Source organism: Delphinapterus leucas, chromosome 19, assembly GCF_059928025.1.
Source record: "Delphinapterus leucas isolate spDelLeu-1000000601 "Yukka" chromosome 19, BTC_Dleu_Yukka2, whole genome shotgun sequence".
Taxonomy (NCBI): domain Eukaryota; kingdom Metazoa; phylum Chordata; class Mammalia; order Artiodactyla; family Monodontidae; genus Delphinapterus; species Delphinapterus leucas.
The window spans coordinates 53,539,571-53,563,147 of record NC_143147.1 but is presented as its reverse complement, the minus strand read 5'-3'; the positions used below and the strand labels follow the sequence as shown (position 1 = coordinate 53,563,147).

General features: G+C 40.2%; 1 protein-coding gene across 4 annotated transcripts in view; it reads left to right on the top strand.

The window, feature by feature from the left end:
* Window positions 1–20,501, top strand: part of LOC111171276 (leucine-rich repeat-containing protein 37A2-like) — a 52,781-nt gene extending 32,280 nt beyond the window's left edge. For 3 of the 4 annotated variants that reach the window (XM_089901354.1, XM_089901353.1, XM_089901352.1), the window contains 4 exons: window positions 333–2,143; window positions 2,564–2,668; window positions 7,297–7,346; window positions 9,155–20,501. In XM_089901354.1, the coding sequence (XP_089757480.1) occupies window positions 333–2,143; window positions 2,564–2,668; window positions 7,297–7,346; window positions 9,155–9,257 (2,069 nt within the window). In that variant the 3' untranslated portion in view covers window positions 9,258–20,501. Of the gene's footprint in view, window positions 1–332; window positions 2,144–2,563; window positions 2,669–7,296; window positions 7,998–9,154 lie in introns of all 4 variants that reach the window. The other variant, XR_016389015.1, reaches the window with a different exon arrangement.
* The last annotated feature ends 3,076 nt before the right edge of the window (window positions 20,502–23,577 follow it).

Below are 23,577 nucleotides of genomic sequence, written 5' to 3'. Positions count from 1 at the left end.
CACAGTAGATCTGCAGAGAGTCCAGCTGAGTAGGGGAATATTTGTCTTCCAGCCTTGCCTTTCCTTGAGTACTGGCCCCTGGGAGCCAGTGGAGTAATGCTGAACATAGTTACTATATTTCACGCTACAGAATTTTCTGAGTAGATAGCCACTTTTTCAAGAGATATCTTTTTCACATTTTGTTGTTGCCAGTCATAGGCTTAAGTGTGGGTTCCTTTTACTCCTCAGTGGCACTCAAACTTTGACTGATTCCTAATTTATTTGGCTGTGGACTGACAAAAAGCTGTCCCATCAGTGTTCAATGATCAAAACAGTCCCTTCTTTTTTGACAGATGAAGAAACATCTATACGGAATGCAGAAGGATCGTTGATGAAGGTGTTACAAGCCCGGAAAAAGAACAACAGCACCGAACTGACTGTTGAGTCAGAGAGGGCGTCGTCAGATAAAAGTGCTGTCAGCTTGTCAGGCTTCATGAATGAGCAGCTGGACTTTAAGAATAAAAGTGATATTATCAGTACACTAAATGACATACTGCCTTATACCTCAGAGGGAAATCTCGGAGATGTGGAAGCAACATTATTACCATTCATTCAGCTTCTGTTTTCGAATACAAAAGATGGAGATATGCCGCAGGGCCTTTTGAAAAACAGTTCAAGGAGCCCTTCTGTTACACCTGTACCCAACACTTCAACTAATAAAAACAAATTGAGGAAACTCCATTTTGCGGAAAATTTGTTAGCTGCAGAAACTCAAGAAAAAATTGATGAGGTTAGAAAGGAAGAAAAACCTGCCACGCGTACGCGTTCCAACATTTCAAGTGCCACGTTTAAACGCTACATCTTTCAAAAGAAATTGCAAACTGCCCAACCACAGAAAGACAGCCTAGCAAACACTGAGAGTACAGAGGAAAGGCTGCCGAGAGTGGACAGGGTCCTCAAGGGCCCAAGGGGCGTACAGAAAATGCACCTCAAAGCAGTGGGAGATGGGAGCGTCAGGGGGAAACAGAATGCCCAGCCATCAGAGGCGAACACTGCCGAAGAAAGAAGGCTCAGGAGGCCATCCCCAAGAAAGCTGAAACAGCTTCTCATGGTGCAGAGGCCCAGGAAGCTGGTGGGAAAGTCCTCCAATGCAGAGTCTTCATTCATAAAAGAACACAAGGCAGCAGGCTCCTCTTCCCGGAAACAGTACTTCAAGGGCAGGCCTTCTGCCTCCATCCCTCCAAAATCCCCATCTGACGTTAAAAGCAGATCAAAAGACTCATCCAACACTATTCATGTTTTAGAGGATGCGAAGGCTAGAATTAGAAATATTAAGGACTTCGAACTAATCTCACATACTGGAAAAAAATACATCTTCCATAAAATTAGGTCTCATCGGGTCCACAGAAAACCCAAAGGCAAAAGGAGTCGAAAGTTCAGAAAGAAAAGTTCACTCAATAGAATGACGCTTGTAAGCCCTCCGTTCTCTGTACTGAGGAGTCTCATAAATTCCCCTCCACGAGAGGCTCTTTCATCTTCAGGAGAAGTGACTTCTCAGGAAAAGCCTTTTCCAGAATTATTTTCTCTTTCAGACCCTTCTACAGAAAACACTACTTCAGAAAACAATACTGCACACAATGTTTCTGAAGAAATTATTTCTACAGGAAGCTCCACTCTGCCAGGAGGAACCGGCCCTGGAAACACTACCCATAGGAGCGTGTCCCCTGCACATTCTACTGTTGCTGCAGACAGCAGTATGCCGACTGTTCAACACACCAACCAAACACGATGGGAGGACCACAACACGGGCACTGAATTATCCTCTAAGGCCGCAGGCTTCGCTTTCCCAGGGCTCACATCCCCGGGTGATCAAGTTGAAACTCAGCTAAACCAGCAGCTACGGTCCCTCATCCCCAACAATGACGTGCGAAGGCTCATTTCTCATGTTATCCAGACTTTAAAAATGAACTGCTCAGAGACCCACGTGCAGCTGGCCTGTGCCAACCTCATCTCTAGAACAGGCCTCCTGATGAAGCTTCTCAGCAAGCAGCAAGAAGCAAATGTGTCCAAAGCGGAGTGGGATACGGACCAGTGGAAAGCTGACAACTATATCAGTGAGCGCACAGAAGCCCAGAGTGAGCAGAAAGGGCAGGAGTCAAGTGAGGTGAGGATAACCCCTGACACATGGGACCTGGACTTTTACTCAGTTTAGGACACGCCATTAATGTGCCCAAGCAGGAATGCCACGGGCTCCTAGTCTGTATCTTATCTTCAGCCATGAAACGGGCTAAGACAGTGATCTCCCACTTTGCTCATTTATTCAGTGTGCCACTCTTCCTAGGAAAGATGAGAAAAGGCATAACACAAGATAAATAAGGTGTAGGTAAATAAATTTTAGAAGAAAATGCTAATGATAAGATTAAGAACGTTAAATTTGGTGTGTTCTTATAGAAGCAACTCGCCTGAAAGTATTGGGTTTTATAGTAGTTTAAGAATAGTTAGCTAGCGTTTAGAATAGCTTTAAGAATAGTAAATTTTCATCCCTTCTATCTCCTTGTTTTTAAAAAGTTATTTATTTTTTTAGCTCACAAAAGAAGTTCCAGCATATGGCTATAACAACAGACTCATCTTGGCAATATCCATATCTGTAGTAGTGACGATTTGGGTTACAATTCTCTGTCTCATTGAGGTAAGGAAAATAATTAATTCAGATTCAGAACCCACAAACTGAGAATCAAATCCACCTTTCCACCTACTAGTACTTGATTCTTCTCTTTAGTCATAAGGACTGACATACACTTTGTTCTTTTACTGAAAAGTATATTCCTAGGATTTTTTGTGTGTTTTTGGTTTTTTTTTTTTGGGCCGCGTTGGGGCTTCATTGCGGTGCATGGGCTTCTCACTGAGGTGGCTTCTCTTGTTGTGGAGTACGGGCTCTTGGTGCGTAGGCTCAGGAGTTGTGGCGCACGGACTTAGTTGCTCCGCAGCATGTGGGACCTTCCCAGACCAAGGATCGAACCCGTGTCCCCTGCACTGGCAGGCGGATTCTTAATCACTGCGCCACCAGGGAAGTCCCCACAGGATTTTTAAAGGAACTCCACTCCCAGGAAATCTCTATGGAATTGGATCCATGATAACAAGCCATTGGACTATTTTGACAAATTAAGTTTATAGGAAGGCCAGAGTTGACATGATAGTAAAATTCCTTCAACTCAAAAACCGACGCTGATTTGATGTACTCACCAGTCACTCTCATTCTACTTTTGATTTCTTTCCTTTGTTGGCTGAAATGATGGGAGATATACGATCTCCAAAGTCATGGAGCTATCAGTCACCCTGGGAGAGGTAAAAGGACATGCCTAGATGACAAAAGTGTGATCTTTTCAATTCCTTAGGTTTACTTAGCATCTTTCTTCTCCGGTGTATTAGGAATTGTGTAGATAGGTTCCATTAAACCACTGCAAGTAAAATCCTGCAGCAGGCTACCCTAAAGTATGTCATATTTATAGTAGCCTATTCCTGGAGGTAGCCTGTTTACCTTTTGTTCAGTTACACAATGGTTTATTACTTTTCCCCACAGGCAGTTGCTAACATGAAAAGAGTGGTTTTAATAAGCTGACAATCTTGATTCTGCCCTACGAATCCAACCTACTTTATTTACCTTTTCTCTTGTAATGGCCTCCCTCCATTCCAGCCAAAGCAGCTCCTCACTATACGCTCGTTACACCATACCCATTCCTACTTTTGTCTGTGCCTTTGCCCATCTAAAATTCCTTTATTTTGCTTTGCCTGTGGAAGTCCTATGAACCTCTGAAAAGCCAACTCAAGTTCAGATATCTTTCTTCGTAAAGCCTTCCCTGAATACTGCAGCCCTCCTGATCCTAGTCCTGTGAGGTTTGTCACCATTTCTTAGGGGCCATAGCAAAGCGGTCCCTCCCCTCAGAACTCACAAAAGTGGTAAGCAGTTTTTTAAAAGGCAGCCCCCCAAGACAGAAACACCAAAGTTAGCACATCATGGAGCTGAGCAGAGGTGCGTAAGGACCAATGGCTTGCGGGCCTATCAGACTTGAATACAACCTGACATGATGTACTAACTTCTAACGAGAAATGTGTCTATCTGCAGGAGGGTTGGTCAGTAGTGAAAGCATAGAAAAGGTGAGGAGAGACCAACATGGGCAGTGCCCATCCTCACATTGCCCGAGAGTAGAGATGGCACCTTAGGCAGCATAACTGAAGAGTCAGGCCCCCTAGCCAGGCTGCGCCTGTTGAGGAGATGGACGGATCCAGCTACCTCAAGCCTTCCCATTAAATTCTGGATTCAGCTGATTCCTTTTCTAATTCTGTCCTCACCAAGTAGCCTTCGATTGTGTGATTGTGCTTTAGTGTGCCACGGAGGCCTGTCTCCACAGAAGGTAATTCTCTCATTGTGTAGACATGGATGCCCTGTGTGTAGAAGAGATGTATTTCTCATTGTCAAGTAATAATTTGGCATTCTGATTTTTGATCAATCCTGTGATATTGATAAAGTGCGACCACCACAACAGGAAGACGTGAGTTCTCTCTTGGTGAGGAAGAGTATGATTTCTGAGCCAGGAGGCTGGGGACTGGCAGGGGGTCAGCTTGCTATTCATTGGCCATTGCCCAGACTGTACCCTCTATATCGCCAGGTGGCGTATGGCCTTTTGCTTTTTTAGAATTTCTGGAAAGTCCCCTTCTTATTGTTTTTAACTTCTAGGTAGTTTAACCTTACATTTGTTTTGTTTTGGCCTGCGGGATCTTCGTTCCCCAAGTAGGAATTGAACCTGTACCCTCGGCAGTGAAAGCGAGGAGTCCTAACCGTTATTTCCTCTCCCCACTTATGTGATAAGCTTTTTGAGGACAGGGGCCATGCAGTGTTCTTCCTATGGTAGACAATAATGGTGTTCAACGGAAGAGAGATGAGGCATTATGTCAATTCCACAGTGAGGAATAATGCAGCCGAATATTTATTTGAAGTAGCATAGAGTCCAGCAATAGACCCATGTGTTGTTAAGACTTTTGAAATGTCATGTTTCAATATTCCAATCAGTGGAAGAAAATGAATAAGTGGTGATAGAATAGCTGCCTAACTCTTTGGGGGGTCAATAATAGCAGATCCCCATTTTTCATCTTAAATAAACATATTTCCATAAATGTGAAAAAGACCACATAAAGGTATTAGAAGAAAATAAGAGCAATATTTTTATAATCTTATGGTGCAAAAGAGCCTTCAGAGCCTGATGCCACAAGCAGAGCCTTTGATACATTCCACCATCTTGTCTGTGACACCAGCTTAGCACTGATTCATGCCAAGCGTAAGATGAAGAGTTTTCCATATATTGTCTGATTTAATGCCCACAGTCCTGTGAGGCTGATATTACTATCCCTCCTTCATAGGTGAAGGAGATCAGTGTGAGGGCCCAGTGGCCAAACCAAAAGCAGAAGCCAGTTTCACCCGACTGCAAAGCTTGTGCTCCCTACTCCACTCTTTTGTCGTGTCTCCTTGGAGACAAAAACACTGGAAAGATTCGAAACCCTGAAATTCACTGAAAGCCAGTATTTCTTTACTATGAAGAGTTGTTTTTTGTTTGTTTGTTTGGGGGTGGCGAGATTTGGCCATGCTGTGCAGCTTGCGGGATCTTAGTTCCCTGACCAGGGATTGAACCTCGGGCCACAGCAGTGAAAACGCCAAGCCCTAACCACTGGTCCACCAGGGAACTCCCAAGAGTTTCATGAGTCAACAAGAAGAAGACAAACAGTCCAGGGGAAAGGGGGGCAAGGGCTGTGAAGAGTAGGAGGTGTGTTGACAGTCTGCCACCATATCTGCTCGTCCTCTCCTCATGGCTCATGTGGGGTGGGTTTTGTTAGCGAGGCCTTTGTCACCTCATGACGTAAAAATCATCTCTAATATTTTCTTCAAGTACTTTTATAATCTGTCTAGAATTTGTTGTATTTCTTTTTTAGTGTGGTTGAGGTAGGGGATCTAACTTTTTCCCCCTACATGAAAATCTAGTTGTTTTCAAATCTTTCACTGAATGGTTTATTCTTTCTTCCCTGGTCTAATATACTCTCTTCATCTGGACTCTATTCTGTGATCCAGTTATCTTGTCCTGTACCAGTACCAATATCACACTGCTTAATTCTAGTTGCTCTGTAACATATTTTATATCTGGTAGGGCAAGGTCCTACTCTTTGACCTTCTTTTGCATACATTTCATAACTATTCTTACATATATTCCCTACCAAGTGTCAGGTGGCTAGGTTTTATTTTAAAATTATTTTGGATATAAATGGATTGCATTGAATTTGTAGGTTAATTTGAGGAGAACTGACCTCTTGACAACATTCTAGGAGGATGGTATCTCATGCCATGTAAGTACTTCTTCATGTCCTTCAGAAAAGTTTTAATATTTTCATCGCATAGGTCTTACAAATTTTTGGTTAAGTTTATTCCTAGGTACTTTATGCATTTTTATGGATATAGTAAGTGGGATGTTTCTTCTGTTTTTTAGTTAGTTATTTGTGTTATATGGGAAAGCTATTGAGGCTTATATGTTGATCTGTTGATTTTGTACGGAGCCATCTTACTCATGTTACTTCCAATAAAATTTCGGTTGATTCTCTTGGTCTTTTTAGGTCCCTCATTTCATATGCAAATATGTTTGTCTCTTCCTTTCCAATACTTCGTTTTTCTTATCGTACTGATTAACACCTCCTCCACAATGATCAATAGTAGCAGTGATCATGGGCATCCTACTCTTGTTCTTGACTTTAAAACAAAGCTTAGGGGCTTCCCTGGTGGCGCAGTGGTTGAGAGTCCAGCTGCCGATGCAGGGGACGCGGGTTCGTGCCCCGGTCCGGGAGGATCCCACATGCCGCAGAGCGGCTGGGCCCGTGAGCCATGGCCGCTGAGCCTGCGTGTCCGGAGCCTGTGCTCCGCAACGGGAGAGGCCACAACAGTGAGAGGCCTGCGTACCACAAAAACAAACAAAAAAACAAAAACAAAGCTTAGGTTTCTGCTAGATACTTTTATTTTCTTTTCCTACTTCTAAGAGTTTTTATTAGGAATTATCTGTTGAATGTTATCTAAAACAGTCAATAAAATATATCGCTGGCTGCATGCAAGACCCTAAGTTAGGTACTGTGGAAGAGTCACAGGAATTTTAAACAGGGTAGAATTCCTTTCCTTAAAAAAGTTATCATCTCACTGGGTAGACAAGATTTAAAGTAAAAAGGAATGAATAAGGATTTGGAAATAGTTGTAATGGCTAATCATGATCATATTTTCTTTCAAAACAGATTTATTCTCATAGAATTGCAAATGAGGAGGATAAAAGAAGAAGCAGAAGGTAAATATTGGTCTTTGAAAGCAGAATTTTACAACTAGAGGAGAACTTAGAGAACTCATCTGTTTCCATTTCCTCACCAAAGACAGGAAGAATGTTTAATTACCCTAATGGTTTACCCTAATTTATCTATCAGCAGAATTAGCTCCCCAGCCCAAGCTGAGTTAGAACAGGACTGGCACAGATTCATCTGCTTTCACTAGTCCTTTAAGGAAAGAGCGTGGACGGGGAGGGGTTTTGGTTGTACCTGTTCCTGCTGGCCTGATGCCTGGTTCCTAGGCATCAGGCCAGACCAGAGGCCTTCTAGGAGGCTCTGGGGTCGGGAGGGCCACATGGTTGGGGATTTAGGGGCTGGCCTCACTCAAAGCTGACGAAAGGTAGAACGTGTGAGTCCCTTCTGTAAGGTGGCAAGAAAACTTCCCGTCTCATCCTACTGCTTTTCAGGCCCCTACTCTCTATTCCCTTTATCCAAACCTCATAGAATTTTAACCGGGAGAAACTTTAGACTAGTTTGTCTCATCCTTTTAGAATAAGGAACTGGAGAAAGAGAAAGGGAAAATATCTTGCCCCATGGTCATACTGCTAGTGATTATGAAAAAGAAGATGGTCCCTTTCCACTGAGGTCTTCTCTACTGATCCCACTGTGCTTCAGCGGTGAGCTAGGTTTTTTTTTTTGTTTGTTTGTTTGTTTGTTTTGTGAGCTAGGTTTTATGTCACAATTCAGTAGATACATATTATATGGAAAAAAGTAGTTTCTGAAACAAACTTACTGTGCACTCAGATTTTTTTTCCTATTCTGTTTGTATTCAAAAACAGTATTTTGTGTTTCCCTGCTGGTCATGGCCTTTAAACTGATTCCACAATTCACTGACACCTCAGTGACACCCTGCAGTGTGAAAGTCAGAGAGCTATAGATAACTTTGCTTGTTGGGTTCACGTGTTTACTTGGTGTGATTCAACTTATAGTATAGAGCAGCCAGGAAAATAAAAGCACCTTCTTCCCACACTCACACCCCCAGCAAATGCTGCATGTGCGACTAAGTCCGAAGCGGACTGGTGTGAAGCGCGTCTAGAGAGTAACGTGTTTCTGCCCAGCGCCGTTGTGCAGTGTTTTCACCGCACGAGGGCACTTGGCCAAGGGCCAGGAAAGGTGAACGGGGCTGAAAATCTTGCCTATACTCCATGCTAAGCCACATGCAGTGGTCTCCCCGGAGACACTGGGGGTCCATTTTGGACAGACACAGAGAACTTCTGGAAGGCCAGCAGGCATGGAATGAATTTCAAGATCCCGGGTCTGTGGTGATTTTTGCTCATTGTGATTATGGACTGAGGTACCCATTTAGTCCTAATAAGACCAGAGATAACACATTGTGAGAGAGGTGGAAAATGACATGTAACACTAACTGTGTGTGTTTTCCTCCAAGGGGCTTTTTTCGATTTCTGCTGCGTAAGAGAAGCCCAGGGGAAAGTGAGAGTCAGGTAAATTTGAGGAGGGTAAAGTACTGTGGCCAGAGAAAGCAGGGGAGATGCAGAATTAATATTTCCCTTTCTGTGTTCTAGGAGGGCTTTTTCGGGAGAAGGCGGCCACTTTGGCTTAGGGATACGTATAGGCCCCTCAACGCCACAGGCAAGGAAAACATGGCACCAAAGCTACACGACAGGGAGTCTTCTGATGAGGATGAGATATTCTATAAGGATGCAGGGTAAATGTAGGGGACAGTATAAAATTCTCATCTAAAAGGAGGAAATAATGAAAATTATAATTGTTCCTTTCAAAATTAAAAGCCTTGGCATTACTCTTCTTACCCCAGGGAAGTCATCAAAGCCCCAGCAGAGAAGCTTCTGGTTGCCTATTGGATTGATGAAGAGGCGGGTGAGGAAAGTGAGACAGCACACGAGACTGCCACAGAGTGAGCCCTGTTCTGACTCAAGCCACCTGCAAATTTTATTTTCTTCTTAAATTGGCTTCTTATATTGGATTCTCAGCATAGCCTGTAAAAATACTTATTTTTCTGATATTAACATGTATAAATTCATAACCAAGTTTAACCATGTGGTAAGGAATTAAAATGTAAATAGTTGAATATTTATATACCAATATCAAGGGCCTGCAAGAAGAAGCAGGGCTGAAACTAGAATCCCTCATGGTAGCCAGTACTTCCACAAGGGGAAATGTGGGCAAAGGAGGATGAGTAGAAGGATGAAGAGAGGCTTCCCTCCCTTGTTTGCCCAGTATCATCCGTCCCTGGGAACTGGAAAACATACCATCCTCAAGGGGAATAGATCATTAAATCAAATGTGTACCCTGTCTTGGTAGGGGGTTCTCCACCACTTCAAGCTGGGGGAAAATTCCCATTGGGTGGTTTGTTTTTCTTTAAAAAAAAATCCCTACCCTTGGATAACTAGCAGGGAGGTGCCAGAAAGGGTAAAGAAGAACGTGCGAGAGCAGCCATTGCCCAAGACGGCCCTCCTCAGGCCCTGGCCTCTCCTGACACCACTGCGGGTCAGCTGTGTGCTGCTCGGCTCCCTGCAGCTCAGCCCAGCAGCAAACCTACTCACGTCCTGCCACACCCAGCATAGGCCGCGAGCTGCATGATTCCAAGTGATTCTATAATGACAGTGCCACCTGCGGAAGGTGCAAACGCTCTTCCACTCCTGCAAAGAAAGTCATTAATCACATTTATTAAGTCAGTGAGAGTTAAATACATTAATGAGTAAAAGAAATTCTGAATGAACAAAACTTGATAATCTACCAAAAGGACCACAGATACTGCTGGTGGTTTAGTAACGTGAGGTGAAGAACGGTGCAAGCCACGGGGTGATAGCACACGGTCCCCCAGAGGATCAGTGGGCCTGGGAGACAGCCCAGAAGGTTCTGCCGGTTGGGTGGGGTTCCAATCAAAGTGAACCTATAGGCCCCTCAACGCCACAGGCAAGGAAAACATGGCACCAAAGCTACAGGACAGGGAGTCTTCTGATGAGGGTGAGATATTCTATAAGGATGCAACGTGAATGATAGGGGACAATTTAAATTTCTCATCTAAATGAGGAAATAATGAAACTATAATTGTTCCTTTCAAAAGTAAAAGCCTTGCAATTAGTCTTCTTACCCCAGGGAAGTCATCAAAGCCCCAGCAGACAAGCTTCTGGCTGCATATTGGATTGATGCAGAGGCGGGTGAGGAAAGTGAGACAGCACACGAGACTGCCACAGAGTGAGCCCTGCTCTGCCTCAGGCCACCTGCAAATGTTATTTTCTAATGCTGGCTTCTCAGCATTGCTTGTAAAATACTTATTTTTCTCATATTAAAATATATAAATTCATAACCAAGTTTAACCATGTGGTAAGGAATTAAAATGTAAATAGTTGAATATTTATATACCAATAACAAGGGCCTGCAAGAAGAAGCAGGGCTGAAACTAGAATCCCTCATGTAGCCAGTACTTCCACAAGGGGAAATGTGGGCAAAGGAGGATGAGTAGAAGGATGAAGAGAGGCTTCCCTCCCTTGTTTGCCCAGTATCATCCGTCCCTGGGAACTGGAAAACATACCATCCTCAAGGGGCATAGATCATTAAATCAAACAACAATTTATTCTGGTGCCCTCCTCTCTCCTGGTTCATCAAGTACCAGTTATTTACAACATGCTCGACCTCCTGCCCATAGAGGATCATCTACTTCTGGCCCCTCACGTACGGTCATTGAGGTTGCAAGAATACTTGGATCACTGGGCCTCCCTCCGCTGTGGAGCCAAGGCCTAACTTTTCTCCCAAGTTCTCAAACTCAGGTACAAATGTGTACCCTGTCTTGGTAGGGGTTTCTCCACCATTTCAAGCTGGTGGAAAATTCCCATTGGGTTGTTTTTTTTCCTTTAAAAAAAGATCCCAACCCCTTGGATAACTAGCAGGGAGGTGCCAGAAAGACAAGGTAAAGAAGAACGTGTGAGAGCAGCCATTGCCCAAGACGGCCCTCCTCAGGCCCTGGCCTCTCCTGACCCCACTGCAGGTCAGCTGTGTGCCGCTCAGCTCCCTGCAGCTCAGCCCAGCACCAAACCTACCCACCTCCTGCCTCAGCCAGGACAGGCCCCGGGCTGCATGATTCCAAGTGATTCACTATATGAATAAGTTCTCATTTGCAGAGAGCACAGCATAGGAAAAGTGGCCATTAATGTTAATTCCCTTCCCCCTTCCATTCCTTTATCTTGTTCCATTATGTATGCAGATCAGTTATATTAGCTTAATAATGTAACCAAGGATCTGATTTTTAGCAAGGGGGTAGCTCTTAGAATCTTAGGGAGCTGGAACTCTGAATGAATGAATTAAAACAATGCAATTACACCACTAATTTTAAAATTTATCATCATTGATTAAAAATAAACATTAAAAAATTAAATTAACAATTTATTATCCCGCAATTGAGACTCACCACAAGGTGTCACGTCTGTCAGGCATTCACTGTCACAATGCAGCTTGACTGTCTTACAGGCAACCTCAATAGTATTTTTAAATTGGCAGAGGCAGCAGCCCATACGGCTAGGTAAGATCCTATAAATGGAAACACTGGTCATTAAAGTTGTGATAAAAGAGTTACTTGAGTAGGGAGAAGGGGTAGTCCAAGGCCACCACAGACCAGTGCAAAAAGAAGTTCTTGGGGCTCATGGGCTGGAGAACAGGATAGGGGCCAGTGGCCAATTGGTGCTCTTGACTGTTGTAAATAAATATAGAGGAGGAGAGAAGGAGCGAGGTGCCCAACAGAAGGATTAGGATGGCAGTAGGTATGGTATGCCTAGAAAAAAGGGAATAGGGATTAGAATTGGGTGACATTGATCTGTAATTTATTTCAGAAGTATCTCCTACCAACCCCAAAGCCTCACTTTGGGTTGAGAGTACACAGGAAGAAGGCAGACTTCTAAGAAGAGTCTGAATAAGACCTCACCTTCTGGAGTCCCTTTCTCAGTTCCTATATGTCAGTAGTAAGATATTAGAAGTTATTCTGGTAATAAAAAAGCATCATTTGGTTAAACAATAACAGAGATCGCATTGGCCAAATCTGGACAAATGGAACATTCCAAAGAATAACATGATCATTATAATAAGGTATAACATAGTTAATTTAGAAAAAAGCACATGAGTTCATAATGATACTCAAAATGAAAAGTGGGGGAGCTCTTCTTTATAGAATAATGTCAGCTAATAAATGCAAAAGGAATGATAGATCAGGAAAGTGTCATTTTGCAACTATCAATGTAATAATCGATTCAGACAAGGATTATCATTGATGCACAGTTGGGTGAAGAGTTGTTTGAAAGTAGGATCTTCACTGATCCCAAAGTATCACCCAACATATTATTTATCAATTACCAAGGGGAAAAATAATTTTACAATGGAGAGATATCGAAGACACCCCCTTAATCAGGTGATCAGACTTAGCACTGGGCCACCTGAAGTGATGAAGTATGAAGAATACATCACCGATATAGTATTCTTCCCCAAAATGTTTACTTGGAATCTAATGAGCAAACAGACAAATCCAGATTGTGGGACAATTTACAAGACAACTGGCTTAGACTCTTTAAAAATGCCAATGTCATAAAAGGCCAAAAAAAAAATAGTAGGGAAATATTCTAGATTAAAGGAAAGAAAGACATGACATGCAATGCCTAATCTTTAATTGGACCCTGTATCAAAACAAAACAGACTTAAAGAATGTTATTGGCTTCTGGCCAAGATGAAGCAACAAGGAACAAATTAACCTCCCACCTGAAACAATGAAAGCATCAGGCAGAACATATGAAACAACAGTTTTCAAGAAACTGGACCTCAGGCAATACAGTTCAGTGATCCCCAGGAGATGGAAAATGAATGAAGTGATACCTATAATGGCCATAACTTACTTCTCTGAGAGAGTTTCCAGGTCATGGTACAGGGAAGAGAAGTCCAGGCCGAGACTGGTGGACTCCCTGACTAATGAAATGGAGCTAAGAGTCTGGGAAAACCAAGGTAACTAGAATTCACAAAGTAGAGTATCAGAGAGAAAAGAAGTGCACAGACAAAGAACTCTGGAGATACGCAGAGGGATCTCTTGAGAATTCAACACAGTATTGGTCAGTACATTTGTGTGAGGAATTACTTGATGCCAGGAAAAGAACCACATGAAAGGATTAATAAGAAGAATAACTGGATATCACACAGAGTTGTAGGAATAGTACCTGTTCCTACAAGTCAGACCGGAAAACCTCATGATACTCAGAAAGGACTTGTCTCAGTAGTTGCAAATAATGAGCTCCAGACTAAAGGCTACTTGGACTCCCACCCAGCGAATCTTAAAAGCTAGACTTAAAAGAATAAAATTGTTTTGAGTAACTGAATTTCACCCAAAACAAAGCCCAAGCATTTTCCAGGAATATAAATATATATAGCACACAATAAACTAAAACTCGCAATATGTGGGATCATCTGAAAAATTGCCAAACATGCAAAGAATTAGGAAAATATGACCCATACTGAGGAGAAAAGGCAATCAATGAAAACTAACCCATAATCTACGCAGATGTTAGAATTGGCAGAAAAGAATATTTAAAAAGTTATTATACATGAAGAAAAGTTATTATAACTATTTCGTATGTTAAAAAATCCGGACTAGGGCTTCCCTGGTGGCACATGGGTTGAGGGTCCGCCTGCCGATGCACGGGACACGGGTTCGTGCCCCAATCCGGGAAGATCCCACATGCCGCGGAGTGGTTTGGCCCGTGCAACATGGCCACTGAGCCTGCGCGTCCAGAGCCTGTGCTCTGCAATGGGAGAGGCCACAACAGTGAGAGGCCCATGTACCGCAAAAAAAAAAAAACAAAAAAACCCAGACTAAATACTGAAAATCTTAAGTACAGGCATGGAAAATGCAAAACAGACCCAAATTGAGCTTCTAGAGATTAAAAACAATGTCTAAATGAAAAAGACATTGAACGAGGTTAATGGCAGAAGAGACACCACAGAAGACAGGGTCAGTGAACATTAAACCATAGTAATAGAAACTATCCAAAATTAAACAAAAAGAGTAACAAAACAAAACAACAACAAAAATGAATAGAGCATCAGTGAGTTGTGCAACAACTTCAAGTGGCCTAATCCATGTGTACTTAGAGTCCATGAAGGAGAGGAGAAATACAATGAAGAAATAATTGCCAAAATGTTTCCAAATTGGTAAACACTGTAAACCCACAAAGTCAAGAAGATCAATGAACTTTAAGCATAAGAAACATGGACAAAACGACACCAAGGCACAAAAAGTAATCAAATTGCTCAAAACCAGCAATAAAGGAAAAATTTTAAAGCAGCCAGAGGAAAAAACTATACACTACATACAGAAGAACAAAGATAACAATGACAGCAGAATTCTTGTTGGAAACACTGTAAACGAGAACTCAGTGGAATAACATCTTTAAGTAGTGAATTAAATTCTATCAACCTAGAATTCTATACCCAGATCTGTCAAAACAAAAGCAAAATAAAGACTATCTCAGACATAAAAAAGCTGAAAGAATTCATTACTAGTAGACTTTCCCTATAAGAAATGTTAAAAGAAGTATTTTTAAGTAGAAGGAAAATGACACCAGATTGGAATAATGATCTACACAAAAGATTAAAAATACTGGAATTGGGAGTTCCTTGGTGGTTCATTGGTTAAAAATCTGCTTGTCAATGCAGGTGACACGGGTTCGATCCCTAGTCCAGGAAGATCCCACATGCCGTGGAGCAACTAAGCCTGTATGCCACAACTACTGAGCCTGCACTCTAGAGCCTGTGTGCCACAACTACTGAAGCCCATGCACCTAGAGCCTGTGCTCTGCAACAACAGAAGCCATCCAATGAGTAGCCAGTGCACCGCAATGAAGAGTAGCCTCTGCTAGCCACAACTGGAGAAACCCCAGGCAAAGCAGCAAAGACACAACGCAGCAAAAAAATACATTAAAAAAAAAATACTTAAGTGCTTCCCTGGTGGCAGAGTGGTTGAGAATCTGCCTGCTAATGAAGGGGACACAGGTTCGAGCCCTGGTCTGGGAGGATCCCACATGCCACGGAGCAACTAGGCCAGTGAGCCACAACTACTGAGACCATGTGCCGCAACTAGTGAAACCCGTGACCATAGAGCCTGTGCTCTGCAACAAGAGAAGCCACCGCAATGAGAAGCCTGCATACTGCAACAAAGAGTAGTCCCGGCTTGCCACAACTAGAGAAAGCCTGTGTGCAACAATGAAGACCCAATGCAGCCAAAAATAAATAAACAAATTAAGAAAAGAAAAGAAGGGAAAAATCACATAGTCATTGCAATAGATGCAGGAAACGAGTGAAAGAACCTAACATCCATTCCTGATTAAAGAAAAACACAGCCCTCAGTAGACTAGGAATGGAAGGAGACTTCCTGAACTTGATAAATGACTTCTACAAAATACCTAACATCATATTTAATGGTGAAGGACAAAGTACTTTCTCTCCAGGATCAGGACAAAGGCAAGGATGTCTGTTCTCATTACTTCTATTTGACATTGCACTGAAGGTTCTAGCCAGTGCAATAGGGCAACAAAAAGAAAAGAGATATTCAGAATGGAAACGAAGAAGTAAATCTATCTTTATTTGCAGATAACACGATTATGTAGAAAACGTGATAGAATCTACAAAAATGCTACTGGAACTAATAAATGAGTTTATCAAGTTTGCAGGGTACACGATCAACATACAAAAAGATTAATTTGTATCAACAATCAGAGATCAAAGTTTTAAAATACTACTTATAATAGAATCAAGCAGATAAAATACTTAGAATAAATCTGACAAAAGATGTAAAAGACTTGCACACTGAAAACTGTAAAATATTGCTGGGAGAAATTAAGGAAGACCTAAATAAATGGAGAGATATAAAGTATTCATGGATCAGAAGATTCAATATTGTTGAGCCATCAATTCTCCCCAAATCGATTTATAGATCAAAATCCCAGTAGGCTTTTCTATAGAAATTGACAAGCTAATTCTAAAATTCATATGGAAATAAAATTTAGAATAACTAAAACAACTTTGAAAAAGAACAAAGTTGGAGAACTAACAGTAACTGATTTCAAGGCTTATGAAGCTACACTTTCAAGACATTGTGATAGTAGTGTAACGACAGAGAAAAAGGAAAAGAATAGAAAGTTCAGAAGTAGAGAGATGTGGACAACTGACTTTCAGGTTCAAAGGCATTTAAGTGGAGAAACGATAGTCTTTGCAACAAATGATGCTGCAGCAATTGAATATCCAGCTGCAAAAAAAAAAAAAGAAGTTCCATCCAAACCATATACAGAAATGAACTCAAATTGGTTCAAAGATCTAAATGTAAAACATAAAACTATAAAACTTCTAGAAGAAAGCAGGTGAAAACTTTTATGACCGTGAGTTCGGCAAGATTTCTTAGATACAACACCAAAAGCATAATCCATAAAAGAAAAATATAGGTAAATTAGACACCATCAAAATTAAGAATTTCTGCCCTGCATAAGACACTCCTGAGAGAATGAAAACATGAGTCACAGAATGGGAGAAAATACTTAGCAATCTCTTATACTTAGATAACAGATTCAAAGATATATGGATGGAAAATAAGCATATGAAAAGATGTTTGACATGATTAATCATTAGGGATGCTACAGTGAGATACAACTACACACCTATTAAACTATCTAAAATTAAAAATACTAAGCATAGCAAGTGTTGGCCGCAACGTGAAGAAGATGCAACTCTCATATACTGCTGGTAGAGATGAAAATGATCAAACCGCTATGGAAAATAGGTATTTTTAAAAAACTTAAACATACACTTACCAATGATCCAGCCATTCTACTTGCAGGTATTTACCCAAGAGAAATGGAAGTATACATCCACACAAAGACTTGTACACAACTATTATATTGTGTACAAGTATTATATTGCAACTTTATCTGTAACAGACAAAGACTGAAACAACTCAAATGTCCATCATTGGTGAGTAGATAAATGGTGGTACATCCATATAATGGAATACTATTCAGCAATAAACAGAAATAAATTACTGATATATGCAACAATATGGATGAAGATTAAAATAATCATGCTGAGCTAGAAGCCAGTTAGAAAAAGTATACCCTGTATGATTCCATTTACATAAAATTCTAGAAAATGCAAACAGAAAGCAGATCAATGGTTGCATGGCAACTGGGAAGGGCGAGGAAAGATGGGAAGGAAGAATTACAAAGAGACATTAAGAAACTTTCTGAGGTGATGGACATTTTGATTTTGGTGATGTCTTCATGGTGTGTAAGTATGTGTGTGTGTGAACACAGATTATTGTATGTCAGTTATACCTCAAAAAGCTGTTAAAAGAAACGATATTATATAAGAGAGACAATTGAGGAAATTTGAATAGCAACTATTTATTAGGTAATATTATTGTGTAGGAATTCAATTTCTTAAATACTGTGTGTTAACAGTATTGTCATTACATAGGGAAATACTTTTTAATATCCAGAGAGGAGGGCATCTAGCTGACAAGACAGGGATCGCAATTGTGGCAGATGCTTTGGGGAGCTGAGGAAGATGACGCTACAGCAGTGACCAATGTGTGACGGCATGGTGAAGACAGTCATTTGTCAGCTGACCTGACAGAGATGGTTGGAACAGACTGCTAAATGCAGGGCACTTTCCGCATACTAATCTCATGCAATCCCCTCAACTAGCCTTGGCATAACAGAAAGTTTCTATTAGATTGCCATATTGGCGGGGGGATGGCACAGTTTAAGGTGCAGTAAGTTGTGTAATAAACTGTCACAATAGGGTCCTAGAGAAATAGTTTTTGAAACTGCAAAAAAATGAAACTTGAACCTTCTCTCACAACATATATGAAAATTAACTCAAAATGAATCATAGACCTAAATGTAACTATACAACTTCTGGAAGAAAACAGAGGAGAAAATCTTTGTGATTTTGGGTTAGACAATGGGGTCTCAGACAAAGATTTCTTAGATAAGACACAAAAAAGCACAAACCATTTAAGAAAAATTGCTAAGGGATTCCGTTGTGGTTAACACTCAGAGTGCCCAATGCAGGGGGCCCGGGTTTGATCCCTGGTCTGGGAAGTAGATCCCACATGCATGACACAACTAAGAGTTCGCATGCCACAACTAAGAAGCCCATGAGCCGCAATGAAGACCCCCCCCCCCGACAACCAAATCAATTAATTAAATAAATATGAAAAAAAGAAAAATTGCTAAATTAGAGTTCATCAAAAATTTAAAACTTCTAGTTTTCAGAGACACTTTAATACAATGAAGAAAAGTCACAATCTGGGAGAAGATATTTACTAAACACATATCTGAGAGAAAGGACTTTTTCCATTGCTTTTTATATAAAGCACTCTTAAAACAATATCAGTATCCAATTAAAAATGGATTTGAACAGACACTTCATTTAAAAAGATATTTGCACATGAATAGACACTCAACATCATCAATTACAGAAATGCAAAATGTGGCAAAAACCACGAGATGCAACTACACACCTACTAGAAAGGCTAAAATATTTTTAAAAACAAATATAAGGATCAGGTGAAGATGTGGAGCAACCGCAACTCTCATAGACTGCCTGTGGGGAAGCAAACTGGCACAGGCACTTTAGAAAACAGTCTAGCGGTTTCTTAAAAAGTTAAATATGCACTTAGCATATGATGAAGCAATCCCACCCTTAGGGATTTTACCCCAAAGAAATGAAAACATATGCTCGCACAAAACATATGTTCAGACACTCATGTGACTATTTCCAGAGGCTTTGTTCATAATAGCCAAAAAACGAGAAAAAACTCAAATGTTCATCAAACGATGAATGCGTAAACAAACTGTGTATCCAGTCAACTAGAATACTGCTCAGCAATAAAAAGGAACGAACTACTGACAGGGGCAACAAAACAGATGAATCTCCAAAGAGACTGGCTAAGTGAAAGAAGCCAAAAACAAAAGGCTGCATACCACATGATTTCATTTATAAGGTATTCTGGAAAAGGCAACATTATATGGACAAAAATCAGATTGGTGGTTGCCAGGGGCTGATAGAGAGAAGAGGATGGATTGACTACAAAGGGACACGAGGGGTCTTTTGGGAGTGCAGAAGTTTTCTTTACCTCAGATGTGGTGGTGGCGACAGAACTATACGTTTGTCAAAACACATCACACTGTATATTTCAAAATAGTGAATTTTGTTAAATGAAAATTATACATAAATAAACCTGACTTAAGAAAATAATAAAACAAACCTAAAAAAACAATTGCGTGAAAATAAATGTAAGGAAAATCAACTTACAGTTTTTCCAATTCAAGGGTCATCATGAAGATGCTTTCAATTGTTGTAAGTGACACTTGTGTTGTTCCCATATCTCTGAAGGAGAAGCCCAAACATGCGTGATAGAAAACCCAAAGACAAAAGCTCTAAACTTAAAAAGATACTTAACATGTGATTACTTCAATGCTGCCTTCTTACTTGCCATAGATGATAATCCAAAACAGCTCTTATTGAAGAAATTTAAATTTGCATCATCAAATGAATGACCTTGGTGCTGAACAGCACAATCATTTTCTATTATCCTAACTTCTCATTTTCAATTGCATCTACCTGTTTTGATCACTCTTTAAAAAAAAAAAATAATGTACCCCTTATTCCTTTTTTCTTTCTGGGATCAATAATATTCCTACATGCATCTACATGTTCCATATCTATCTGTGTTCTTCAACACTGTTTCCATGCTCTGCTGGCTGTCTTATCCGTATATATCTTTTCTTAATCCTTTTCTTTGCCAATAACTCTTATTTTCAATAACCCAGTTAAAGTCTAAATTATGACTTTTTAGCCAAAGTACTCAATCTTTGACGAAAGTAAAAAGGAGCAGAAATTATCTCATGAGCCATGAAACTGTTGCAATACTTACAAATATTTTAATGCTGGCAATTTAAAAAGATGAGAATCTTCAACTGTTGTCGAAGGATTATGACTGAGAATTCTGAAAAATGGAATGGAATTAAAATTATCTGCATTTTCAATTACTTCCATGAAAGCTTATATTCATTTTTTTTTGGTATGGAACTGGAAGGTTAAAAAAAAATCATTTTCTGTCTTTACCTATAAATCACCCTCAGAATCTATAAAACACTCTTTCACTGGGAACTACCCAGGTCTCTAGATGATAAAGTGGAGAAGTGAAACAAACAAACAAACAAAAAAAATAGAAAAAAAGTGGCTAGCAAAGAAAAAATATGCCAAAAGATTTTCAGGTTAAAAACCCTCAAAGTGACTATGCTGGTAGGAAGCCCTTGCTCTGTAAAAAAGTACTATTTCTAGTGTCCTCCATAATTCAAGGTGTTTTTCTTTCATCTCTACCAATTTTTAAAAATTTCATGATTTACACTACCCAGTTAAAGACAAAAATAGGGCTAATTCCTTGGTTCTGGAGCCAAAGAAGAAGAGAGAAATCCAAGAGGAACTGGTGAAAGCCATACTCCCATCACATAGTCCCATGTGTATTCTTGTATCATAGCCTTTGCTACTGTGTATGTAATCAACTGTTTACTTGTCAGTCTCCTAGATTGTCAACAACTTGAGAGCAGGGACCACACTTTATTGTCATTATTATTCCTGTGCCTGACATAGTGCCTAATATTTACTAGGTATTTAATAAATGTTTGCTGAATAAATAAATAACATTTTGTATATATAATAATAAAATAAACAAATAAATTTTGGGGAACAAAATTTTATTCCAAAATGCTGGAATAGATTTTCTTCTTAGTTCTTTCTTTCTTTTTCTTAGTTCTTTAAAACAAATAAGGGGAAAAAAAAACCCCAAAAGAAACAGGAAGAGAGAAAAGAATATATGACTTTAGGTTAACTGTACTCAAGAATTATTAGTGTATTTTTGCAGAATATTGAAAGATAATTATGAAAACTAATATCTTTTGGGTTGTCAGGCATCTGTGATCAGCATTTAACATTTAATTCTCACAGTAACCTTATGTGATAGATATATTACACCATTGTACAAATGAGGAAACTGAGGCACAGAGAAGTTATATAACTTGTCCTAAGTCATCAAGCTAGTAGGAAGCAGAGCTGGAATTTGAACTCAGTTCTGACTCTAAAGTCTGTGTTTAACCTGAATGAAAAAAAAGGGGTGTGTTAAAACATCTGTTACTTTAACCTTAATTTTTTTTTTTTTTTCTTTCTTTCTTTTTTTTTTTTTTTTGCGGTACGCGGGCCTCTCACTGTTGTGGCCTCTCCCGTTGCGGAGCAAAGGCTCCGGACGCGCAGGCTCAGCGGCCATGGCTCACGGGCCCAGCCGCTCCGCGGCATGTGGGATCTTCCCGGACCGGGGCACGAAGCCGTGTCCCCTGCATCGGCAGGCGGACTCTCAACCACTGCGCCACCAGGGAAGCCCTTAACCTTAATTTTGAGAGCACTAAATATAGAAATACCTTTTCAAACTTCATCTACCCATCTGGGAAAGCCTCTATAAGAATTATATTTTCTCTTTTATTTATTTTTTTCTCTTTTAATTTATTTTTTCCTTAATCATCTCCCATGATAAATATTTAATTAGCCTATGGTCATTGAGACTTTAGAGATTTTTAAAAAATATTGCAGGAAAATCAGTAAAAATAATGGAGGAAGGATATCTGAAAATTCATCCCTCCATAGAAGCAACAATAACAATAATAACAACAACAACAACAAAACTGGCAAAAATGGTCAGAATCAACTTTTTCTGAGCTCTGGAAATTTAACCAACAGGCTTGAAGCAAATTGGGGAGCAATTTATTCAAGGAAAACAAATTAACTTCTGTAAGAACAATGAGATCTGTGTTGCTTTAACCTGTCCTTGACCTTCGCTCTCCATGCCAGTGGTAGCCTTGCAAAACAGCCCACATCCCTGGTACCAGAAGGAGCAGCATGGACTGGGAGGTCCTTCAAAGCCTCATTCCCAAAGAACTGTCATTGTTTTACATGTCTGGTGGTCCCCTGGGAGACCTCACTTGAAAGGCTTGCCATAGAGCTGACTCAGAGCTGTCTAGTGAGAAAAGACTCTCCTCAGGTGGCATTTCTGGAAAACATTTTCAAGCAAATATTTTAACATGGCAGCTGCATGAGGCAATGGATAACAGTTGGGGGCAAAAAACAGCCCAATCGAAAAGCTTAAAAAGAAAAGCTGAGGAATGAGATGTCCACAGAGACTTTGAAATGTTCCAGTGTATTCCTGGGAAACTGGAAGACCAGAAGACATATTCCTGGGAATCTAGAAAAATAACTGTTAGCATTAATAAATGAGTTCAGCAAGGTTGCAGGATATAAGATCAATATTATTTCTACACACCAGCAATGAGTAATCCAAAAATGAAATTAAGAAAACAATTCCACGTGTAACAGCATCAAAACAAATAAAATACTTATGGAAAAGTTCAACGAAGTAAGTGCAAGATTCACAGTGAAAACTACAAAACTGTTGAAAGAAATTGAAGAAGATCTAAATAAATATAAAGACAGGCTGGATTCATGGACTGGAAGATAATCTTATTAAAATTTCAGTACTTCCCAAATCGACCTATGGTTCCATTGCAATTCCTATCAAAATCCCAGCTGACTTCTTTCCAGAAATTGCCAAGCTAATTCTAAAATTCATATAGCAATTTAAGGAAACAGAATAAACCAAAACAATGTTGGTAAAGTACAAAGTGGGAGGGCTCACACATCCTGGTTTCAAAACTCAGTTCAAAGCTACTGCAATCACAGTGTGGTACTGGAATAAGAACAGACATGTAAATCAATGGAACAGAACTGACAGTATAGAAATAAACCCTCCTATTTATGGTCTATTGATTTTCAACAAGGGTGCCAAAACAATTCAATGTGGAAAGAACAGTCTTTTCAAATGATGCTGGGACAACTGTACATCCACACACAAAATAATGAAGCTGGACTCCTACACTTCACACCGTATATGAAAATTAACTCCAAATGGATCAGATATCCAAATGTAAGAGCTAAGGCTATAAAACTCCTAGAAGAAAACACAGGAGTAAATCTTTATGACCTTGCATTAGACAACAGTTTCTTAGATATGACACCAGAAGCACAAACAAACAAAGAAAAAATAGATGAGTTGGATTTTATAAAAATTGAAAAGTTTGTGCTTCC